At 34.6% G+C, this 10,159-nt stretch overlaps 1 protein-coding gene across 1 annotated transcript; it reads left to right on the plus strand.

Moving 5' to 3' along the window:
• Positions 1-5,629: 5,629 nt before the first annotated feature.
• On the plus strand, positions 5,630-6,235 carry LOC127131504 (protein MAIN-LIKE 2-like). The gene is made up of 2 exons (XM_051060420.1): positions 5,630-5,689; positions 5,777-6,235. Exons 1-2 carry the CDS (start codon positions 5,630-5,632, stop codon positions 6,233-6,235), a joined length of 519 nt encoding a protein of 172 aa, XP_050916377.1.
• Positions 6,236-10,159: the final 3,924 nt, after the last annotated feature.

Consider the following 10,159-nt stretch of genomic DNA (forward strand, 5'->3'; position numbering starts at 1 on the left):
AGATAAATAATACATCAAAATATTTATGTTAATCCTAAAGAAGATGCATCTTTGTACCAAAAGATCATCCCCATTGTACCAAAAATTAATTCAAAGATGCATCTTCGTACACGTAAAAAGAATGTCTGAATATGCATCTCTGTAAACAACAAGACAAGACCCCAAGAGACAAGACACCAAGACAAAATTATTTGATGTAATGATGTGTAAAATATAGGTTGTTTTGTGCCATTTTGATTTTGATGTAATATACAATTTTTGGTTCCTAATGGAATTGGGTCATTCATGTAATTCAACTTTTGGTCTAATTCAATTCACAAATGGGCGTATTATTATTTCTAGTATGATATGATCCATAAATATTCAGGTTAAAAATCTCAAAATACTGTAAAATTGAAAATATATTAAGAAAAACCCATAATATCACAACAATTTTAATTCAATTGTCGTTATAAGTAGAACGCTATAAAGAATAATAAAACACAAGAATGACGATGTTGGGATTCGAACCCATGACCTATGAATTATTTCACACTGGATGTTTTCTTTACCCGTTGTTATAAGTAGCACGCTACCTAACTTATAACCACAGTCACTCGCCCGTTGTGGAAACCAATTTACATACAATCAGATGCTACCTAACAAGACTTGTTTTACTGCCTTGCCCTCTTTTTCAATTTTTATTCCCAATATACCCCACTCTGAAAATTTATTCCCATAATTCCCTAACTTGCAGTGTCCTCTCGTCCAATGCATGAACGAGTTGCTGAAGGTGTGAATTGGCTAGTATTGACTTGCCCTTTGGTTGCACGAGTCTTGCAACCACTTTTTCGCCATGCATGAACTCGACCAATGGATGACCAAGTGAATGAGGTGTTTTTTTAAAAAAAATAGTTATCACCCATGACATTCATTGACCGAGTAATTGCTTTGGGTTTGTAGTGTCTCGGCCAATAAATGGTTGAGCATTCGTGTATTAATTTTTTATAAATAGCTTGAGTTGTTGAAATGTATTTCAGAGCACACATCAAATTGTTTTGGTAAGAATGTTTGTCCAGGGTCTTGTGTTTTATGGACAAGACAAAAAAATCAGTGTTTGCCTAGATCCACAATGGAATTTCAGAACACTGATTGCAGCCATCCACATTGGCTTTCGACAATTGGGCGGGCGTCGTATGAAGGTGAGGAAAGTAGAGTATCGTTGTCCATACATAACGTTGATTGATGCAAGCCCCAATGGTACGTACATGTATTACCTGGATCGTATAGAAATTGATGTAGATATTCAGTGTATGTTTTCAGCACATAGTTATGAAGTTAACAAGGGAGTTGAAGGTCAACTTATGTTGGTTGTTGTTGTTGTTGTTGATTAGTTAGTTAATAAGCTCTATGAATTTAAGTTGGTGTGATTGTACTTTGTAACCAGAAGCCTTTGATTATCAAATGTATTCCATAATGTTTGTTTCCAAAAGACATTATAAATACACAAGGGTTGATAACATAGTACGTGCATAATAGTTGATAATAAAAAAACAACATAATCATCTAGAGGGTCCTGCAACATTTGGACATTTCCTACGCATGTGTCCTATTCCACAGAAAATCCCACATCTTCTCTTTTCCTTTTCAACATTGTCTTTTTCGATTCTAATCCGGGTGCTGTTTGGCCGCCCTTTCTTCCTCATTCTCATAGAGTCGTCCTGGTAAAGAGTAAGTCTTCATATTATGGCTAATTCTCCTCATGGGGAAGTCCTAGGAAACTCTTCTTGTAGACCTTAAAGACGTTAATAATTTTGAACACGTCTGTATATGAATGGAGTAGTCGTTGCATATACTTGAACATGTTGCGATTACATGGGAGCAAGGTAAGTAAAAACTCAATTAATTATTATTTTGTTAATATTACTTATTTATTGTATAAGCAAAATAGAACAAAATGATACATGATTATGGTAATATAGAAAAAAATATAAATAATACATCAAAATAATTATGTTAATCCTGCACAAACAAGGAGGATAAAAAGTGCATTTAAACGTAAATTTTTAAAACTCAATTGATTATTATTTTGTTAATATTACTTATTTATTGTATAAACAAAATAGAAAAAAATGATACATGATTATGGTAATATAAAAAAAATAATAATACATCAAAATAATTATGTTAATCCTAAAGAAGATGCATCTTTGTACCAAAAGATCATCCCCATGGATCATCCCCATTGTACCAAAATTTAATTCAAAGATGCATCCTCGTACGCGTAAAAAGTATGTCTGAATATGCATCTCCGTAAACAACAAGACAAGACCCCAAGAAACAAAACACCAAGACAAAATATTTTGATGTAATGATGTGTATATTGTAGGTTGTTTTGTGCCATTTTGATTTTGATGTAATATACAATTTTTGGTTCCTAGTGGAATTGGGTCATTGATGTAATACAACTTTTGGTCTAATTCAATTCACAAATGGGCGTATTATTATTTCTAGTCTGATACAATCCATAAATATTTAGGTTAAAAATCTTGGAATACTGTAAAATTGAAAATATATTTAAAAAAACCCATAATATCACAACAATTTTAATTCAACTGTCGTTATAAGTAGAGCGCTATAAAGAATAATAAAACACAAGAATGACGCTGTTGGGATTCGAACCTATGACCTATGAATTATTTCACACTGGATTTTTTCTTTACCCGTTGTTATAAGTAGCACGCTACCTAACTTATAACCACATTCACTCGCCCGTTGTGGAAACCAACTTACATACAATCGCATGCTACCTAACAAGACCTTTTTTACTGCCTTGCCCTCTTTTTCAAATTTTATTCCCAATATACCCCACTCTGAAAATTAATTCCCAGAATACCCTAATTTGTAGTGTCCTCACGCCCAATGGATGAACGAGTTGTTGAAGGTGTGAATTGGCTAGTATTGACTCGCGCATTGGTTGGACGAGTCTTGCAACCACTTTTTCCCCATGCATGAACACGACCAATGGATGGCCGAGTGAATGAAGTGTTTGTTTTTTAAATTAGTTTAATAGATTTAATTAATTAATATTTTTTTAAAATAATATAGTTATCACCCATGACAATCATTGGCCGAGGAATTGCTTTGTGTTTGTAGTGTCTCGGCCATTGAATGGCTGAGTATTCATGTATTAATTTTCTATAAATAGCTTGAGTTGTTGAAATGTAATTCAGAGCACACATCAAATTGTTTTGGTAAGAATTTCTGTCAGGGGTCTTGTGTTTTATGGACAAGACCAAAAAATTAGTGTTTGCCTATATCCACAATGGAATTTCAGAACACTGATTGCAGCCATCCACATTGGCTTTTGACAATTGGGCCGGCGTCGTATAAAGGTGAGAAAAGTGGAGTATCGTTGTCCATACATAACATTGATTGATGCAAGCCCCGATGGTAGTTAAATGTCGCCTCTGTCAATGCATAACCCATGTTGACAACTATTTTGCGCAGTTCCTTGTCTTTAATCTTACGCATAAAGTTTTGTGCAATATGTCTAATGCAATAAACGTGTGAATATGAAGGATCTTGCCATCCAGTTTTAGGATTGTTATATGCGCTCTTTATTGATTCATGTTTAGCTGATATTAGACAGAAATTTGCTTGTGAAGTAACGTGGATTATCAAATTCTTAAGAAAGAAACTCCAAGCATCCTTTGTCTCACCTTTAACTAATGTGAACATTATTGGAAAAATGTTCTTGTTCTCATCCCGTGCAGCAACCATCAACAGATTCCCTTTGTACTTTCCATACAACCATGTTCAATCAACCTGCACAATAGGTTTATAATAGGCGAAACCACGTATACATGGTCGAAATGCCCAAAATAGACGATGGAAGATCCTTTGGTCACCCAATTGTGATCCATCGTATAAAATCACAGGTAAGGATTGCAACTCTATAATAGTATTTGGAAGATATGTTTTCATTACCAGTATCCACCGTGGCAGATCGTTGTAAGAGGTCTCCCAATTACCATACAACGATTCAATTACCTTACACTTTGCAATCCATGCCTTTTTGTACGATATTATGTACCTGTATTTTTCTGCAACATGAGCGATGATCACCTTCACCTTAAGAGAAGCGTCACGATTAACAAGCTCCATTATGCTCTTACTAATCATGTCTAAATTGAGTTTTCTATGGTCTTGTGACATAGAAGTGGTTGTGCATGTATGAGGCCCACCAAACCTACCAATCTTCCACTTTGAGTTCCTCTTACGCAAAGAAACCCTGCATTTGAATTTGCATGCAAAATTTTTACATTTGATGACATATCGTACATTGTCAGATTTAGTCATTGAAAAATCTAGACTACGTTTTATATACCATTGTTGTAATGCAACAACACACGCTTCCTTATTTTCAAACTCCATGCCCTCCTCTATTTCGTCATCATTGTGAATTGGTGTGAAACTCCCAAAAACAGAGTTTGGTTCAGCATCATCCAAACTTATATTTTGCATGTGAACAAGTGGATTGTACAAACTAATCGGTTGAGCTCTTACTACTACGGTAGGTGTGTCGATGATGTCTTCATTACCATCATCACCGCTAGCACCAAATAGATATTCAAATCGGACCTCTTCTTGATCACCCTCACTGTTGTCGCAAACCTCTTCATTCAGTATGAAAGGTTCCTTATTTTGAGTCGGTTCTTCGTCAATGGTTTGACTCATTCCATACTGTTGTAACTGTATGGATTACGTTGGATATGTTTCAAGATTTTCAAGTAGACGAACATATATCTCAATGGTGGGTAATTGAGAAAATGTTATATGTCATTGAAACATTGACTTGACTTCTTCTTCATTCTCAATAGGTGTCATTACGTAAAAGACGGTATCATGGTCTCCATTAATTAATGGACGGCGATAAATCATTTCTTCAATGCGACTTTGCAACTGTTTTTCAATTCGATCTTTTAGATGATGGAAGTCAGAATTGAAGTGGATTTTGAATAAATGCATATTTTTATTTCTAAATGAGAATCCTCATTAACATTTGTGAAAATAGACCCGTTATAATGAATAGACACAACTAAATTTCTTTGAGCCATTTGGATATTAGATATGAATGAAGGAGAGTTGGAATATTGACAAAGAATACTATTAAAGACCCATTTTATAGTAAAAAACGATTCCCAAGAATACAAAACCCTAAAACCTAACTCAGCCATTGATTGGATAGCTAAAAAGACTGAAAGGCATAGCTCGCCCATTGGTTGCACGAGTAAACACGCATGCAGGCATAGCTCGTCCATTGGTTGGACGAGTCAAAACGGTTGCAGGCCTAGCTCGACCATTCATTGGGCGTGTCAGAACGCATGGTGCTTTTACAGTGCACCGTCTCATCAACCAGGGAATCGTTGAAGGGAATAATCAACCCAATTTTTGCATGCATGCAGTGTTGTGTTCAATCAACCTGCACTTTTATCATCAATTGTTTTAATATTTTTCCAACCCTATAAATTAGACTTTCATCATCAAATAATTTTCATTAAATCTTTTCAACCTTCAAATATTTTATCAAATATTCTCTTCAAATCTTTGCATTGCAGCATATTTTCTTTAATTTCATATCTATAAAATGTATTTGTTGTGGATGGGAGAATCACATTGTGGAACAATAGTGAAAATTGCAGAATATGTAAGTCTACGTATTCATTACTTTTTTTTTTAAATTCATCTTCTCATAACAAAAAATATTCATTATCATTTTTTATTTGAATTTCAGGAAGACACTAGGTTTCGGGTCCATTCCCATACTTATATTCAACAAATTGCTGTTATAATACCCTATTTAGAACTAGCCGGTTTTGCTAATGTAGCAAAGATAGCAAGTTTAAAAATAGACTCTAAACTAGTTGTTGCTTTGTTAGAGAGATGGACACCCGAGACACATACTTGTCATTTACCAACTTGTGAATGTACTATTACACTGGAGGATGTGAGTATGTTACTCGGTCTCCAAATTAATGGTAAACCTGTTAATGGCCTAACAAATGTAACTAACAATGTTTACATGGAGAATTTAGGCGTCGAACCGACCGCTTCAGATAAAAATGGGGCTTCTGTCAAAATTGTTTGGTTAGAAGCTCTATTAACACAACTAAAAAATAACTCTTCCCCGACAGAAGCGGAAAACATTCTTCATGCAAAAGTCTATATTTTACTATTAATTGCTACTTTTTAATGCCAAATAAGAGTCACAATTTATTGCATTCTTCTTGGTTACCTTTAGTAGGAGACCTGGAAAAATGTAACACATATAGTTGGGGTTATGCTTGTCTGGCAACATTATATAGACATATGTGCAAGGTAGCCCAAAAAGGAGTGAAGAGCATAGGAGGTTGTGTTGTGTTACTCAGTGTCTGGGCATTCACACGTATACCGTTGTTTTCACCAATTAGTACTTAGGTTCCATCATATCTGTATGCATTAAGGTACTCCATTTCATTGAATGCACTTTATTATTCTCTTAGTAAATTATACATCACATTAATATATATATATATATATATATATATATATATATATATATATATATATATATATATATATATATATATATATATATATATATATATATATATATATATATATATTTGTAAATGCAAGATGGTGCAAACGAGGTATGCATTACGAAAATAATCCTGGTCATCATCTTCGTGGGTACCGGGTTGCAATTGATCAAATGGAAGAAAATGATGTAAGTATGGTTCATTACAATATGCAACTTATCTAAACTTCTTTTTTAGATTATAATAATTATATTACTTATGACAGTTTATATGGAGGCCGTACATACAATACCCAGTGCCTAATTATAGTGACAACCGAGTCTGGAGTGAAACAACATATATAATATGTTTCTTTACCGTTGATATGCATCAGACATATCAGGTGAAACTCAAATTTGGATTTGAACAACATATCCCGTCTCAACCAAGATGTCTAAGTGAACACCATAATATGACTATGGTCCAAGCTTGGGATAAACATTGGCAAGATTTAAACAAAGAAGAGGTCAAAGAATGGAAAAAGAGAATACATTTGGTATTACAAGGTAACTTGGTACTTGGTGAGTCTAAGCCAGGTAGAGAATATATGAATTGGTTTTTGTCAATTGCTTTTACGCACGTTGCTCCGACACAATTTTTGAACGATCCCCGTCAACATGTCTCTTCTTCAACCCAATAAACTATATCACCCTTACATCATGAAATTCCCCCCACTTACACATCCCAATTTGGGGCTAACCATCTTCATCAGCCCAACAAACTTACCATCACACCCAGACCACACAACAACACACATTTTATGCCACCTCAACCAACACCAAAATCCCCACACTCCATTCCCTCAAACAAACTACTTTTACAACCAACAATATCAACAACAAACCAACCTACGCCCACCCATAGAATACACTCCAATTCCTCAACCAAACTTTGATAACTCAAACCCCCAATCTCAACCCTAAAAATTTAGCACTACATTCACACAACCCACTTCTACATACAACCCTGATGATGTCTACTATCCTCCAATCGAGCACACCTAACCCAACACCTTCACACAACCAACACATTCACTACCCGACTTTGATCTCACCGATGATCATCTACTGGATATGCCTACTTTTTCCATTCAAGAACTCAATGGTATGGATATGTGTCCCAATACATCACAACAACAATAAAATCAACATCAAGATCAACATCAAGATCTGTCTTCCGACTCATCTCCATCTCCCCCAAGACAAAGACCAGAAGACTTAGGCAAGGAAAACACAAAAAAGTTGGCACAAGATGTGGAACCGGCGGTCACTATAACAAATAAAATATATTTTTTTCCATGTATATCAATAAAATATTTATTATTTATTATAATTATTTATATTCCTTATTATAATAATTATAATTTTGTTATTAAAACAAATATTTAATTTACAAAAACATTATTATAAAAAAACTTTAATTTATATTATTTAAATAAAAAAATTATTATAAAAGCATTTATTAATAATCCTAATAATGTATTTAAATTATAAAAAAAACGTCCCTTCAATAACTCGTCCAACCATTGGCCGAGTATGTAAGACCCCAAATTTTACCCTAGGATCCCTCATGATATCTCATCATATGCATTAGGATCACATCTTGGCATCCTCCTTTACCCTCATTCATTAGGTATGCATTGGGAGAGATCACCAAGCACATTTGATTGTATCATACCTCATTTTCATTTATTTACTATCCAAAATACCAAAAATATGTCAATGTATAGCTTGTTGCTTTTGTAGGTAGTGTGTATGCTCAACAAGCTCTATCAAGACCATATCTAGGGTTTGAGACCCTCAATGCAAGGAGCTCAATCAAGAATTGGTTTACATTGGCTCTAAGTATCATATATGGATCCCCATGATCTTAACATGTTATTTTGATCAAGAATTCATCAAGAGTATGGAGTTGGTTTGCCTTGAAAACCCTAATTCATCTGGGTATCTTGTGTGACTTCTTCAACAAGTTTCTTCAACAATTGATCAAATATTTAAATGGATACTTAAAATTACATCATCTTATGAATATATGATCCTCCATGAGTCCCAAAAGTCAAAAGAATGTCAAGCTAGCAAGATGGTTCATGGTGGTTGACCACAGAAAGTCAACTGGTCAAAACTGGGGTTCCCTAGACCCTATCTCCTACAATTTTTGTCATATAAAGATAATTCCAAGATCAAAGTTACTCAACATGACATTACAAACAACTTTCATGTTTAAGTCAAGAGTTATTTTGGCTTGGAAATTCATTTTGTATGGTGAAAGATTATAGGTCATTTTGTCTGAACCCTAGTTTGGAGGTCAACTTCCCAAGACCATAACTTGCTCAATGTTAATGAGATTAAATCCATTAAAATTCCATGATCAAATTCAAGATGTCTAATTCAACTTTTATGTTTGGAGGAAGTTTAAATTCAACTTGCAAATGCTTGTGCCAAGAGGAAACATTATAGGTCATTTTGGGCCAATACCATTGAACAAGTGATTTTCCTCAACTTCTAAAATGTATAACAACTTCATGCCAAATCATAACAAGGTCCAATTTGTTACCAAATTGAATAGGTTTGAAATATCTACAACTTTTATGAAGGAACGTTTCTCATTTGAAGTCCATATAAAAAGTTATTCAAGGTGGAAGAAGTGAACATTTGACTTGGGACTTAGAAAATTTTCAAATATGTTTGATTTCCCAAACTTCCACCTCAAAATTCATCATGATCCAACCTTCAAATGAAAAAGTGTTCAACATGAAAGTTGTTCCCCTTGATCTCAACTTTCCAAAAAGCCCCAAATCATCTGAATTGGACAAAGTATAAGGGACTTGCACATGGGTGTAAGTTAAGGGACCATTTGGATAATTTCAACTTCCATTTTTCATACACATTTGCATGGACTTCTAACATGATTTCAGCATGATGAATATTGAACTATGGATCAGATTACATCATCTCATGGGCCTAGTGCACGCCCATGCATCCATGCAAGAGAGAAATTAAAATTTTTCCAAAATTGGAAGTGTGCAAATATCAATCCCATAGCCTATAAATAGAAGTGAATTATGATCAGAACTTCATCAAAACCTTGCCCAAGCTTTGCTAGACCAATTCAAGCCCCCACCGCCATAGTATTTCCGAAGATTTCTCTTGAAATTGAGCTTGAACTTCATCTTCTATTTGGAAGTTCAAACTCAATAAACTCACTTCCCTTTTCATCTCAATTGGTTTCTGCAAGCAAGAGGAAGAGAAAACAATCAAATCCAGATCAAGATTAAGTGGAATTGGATCAACTCAAATGTGATTTTTCAGAATCTTCATCTCTTCGATTCTCTCACAATTCCTCACCATTCTTTATGATTTTTGGTTGTCTGAAGTCCTATTAATGTAGGTGTCGCAACCTGAAAAATACAGTGTGCGAAAAAAACAACCGGCGAAAGAAAATGACAGAAGAGTCGCCACCGTGCGTTATTTATCCCAAAGCAGGGAAAGGAAACGCTCGAAGTAAACCTGAAAAGAGGAAAGGAAAAGACAAGGTCTCGCAACCAAATCTTGGGTTCG

The sequence above is a fragment of the Lathyrus oleraceus genome, chromosome 3 (assembly GCF_024323335.1).
Source record: "Lathyrus oleraceus cultivar Zhongwan6 chromosome 3, CAAS_Psat_ZW6_1.0, whole genome shotgun sequence".
NCBI lineage: Eukaryota > Viridiplantae > Streptophyta > Magnoliopsida > Fabales > Fabaceae > Lathyrus > Lathyrus oleraceus.

What these genes read in the sequence shown, in the direction of transcription:
- LOC127131504 (XM_051060420.1), top strand. Translation starts at nt 5,630, where the DNA reads ATGTATTTGTTGTGGATGGGAGAATCACATTGTGGAACAATAGTGAAA. An exon ending in TAGTGAAAATTGCAGAATAT is followed by an intron (nt 5,690 to 5,776) that starts GTAAGTCTACGT and finishes TTTGAATTTCAG; the next exon opens with GAAGACACTAGGTTTCGGGT.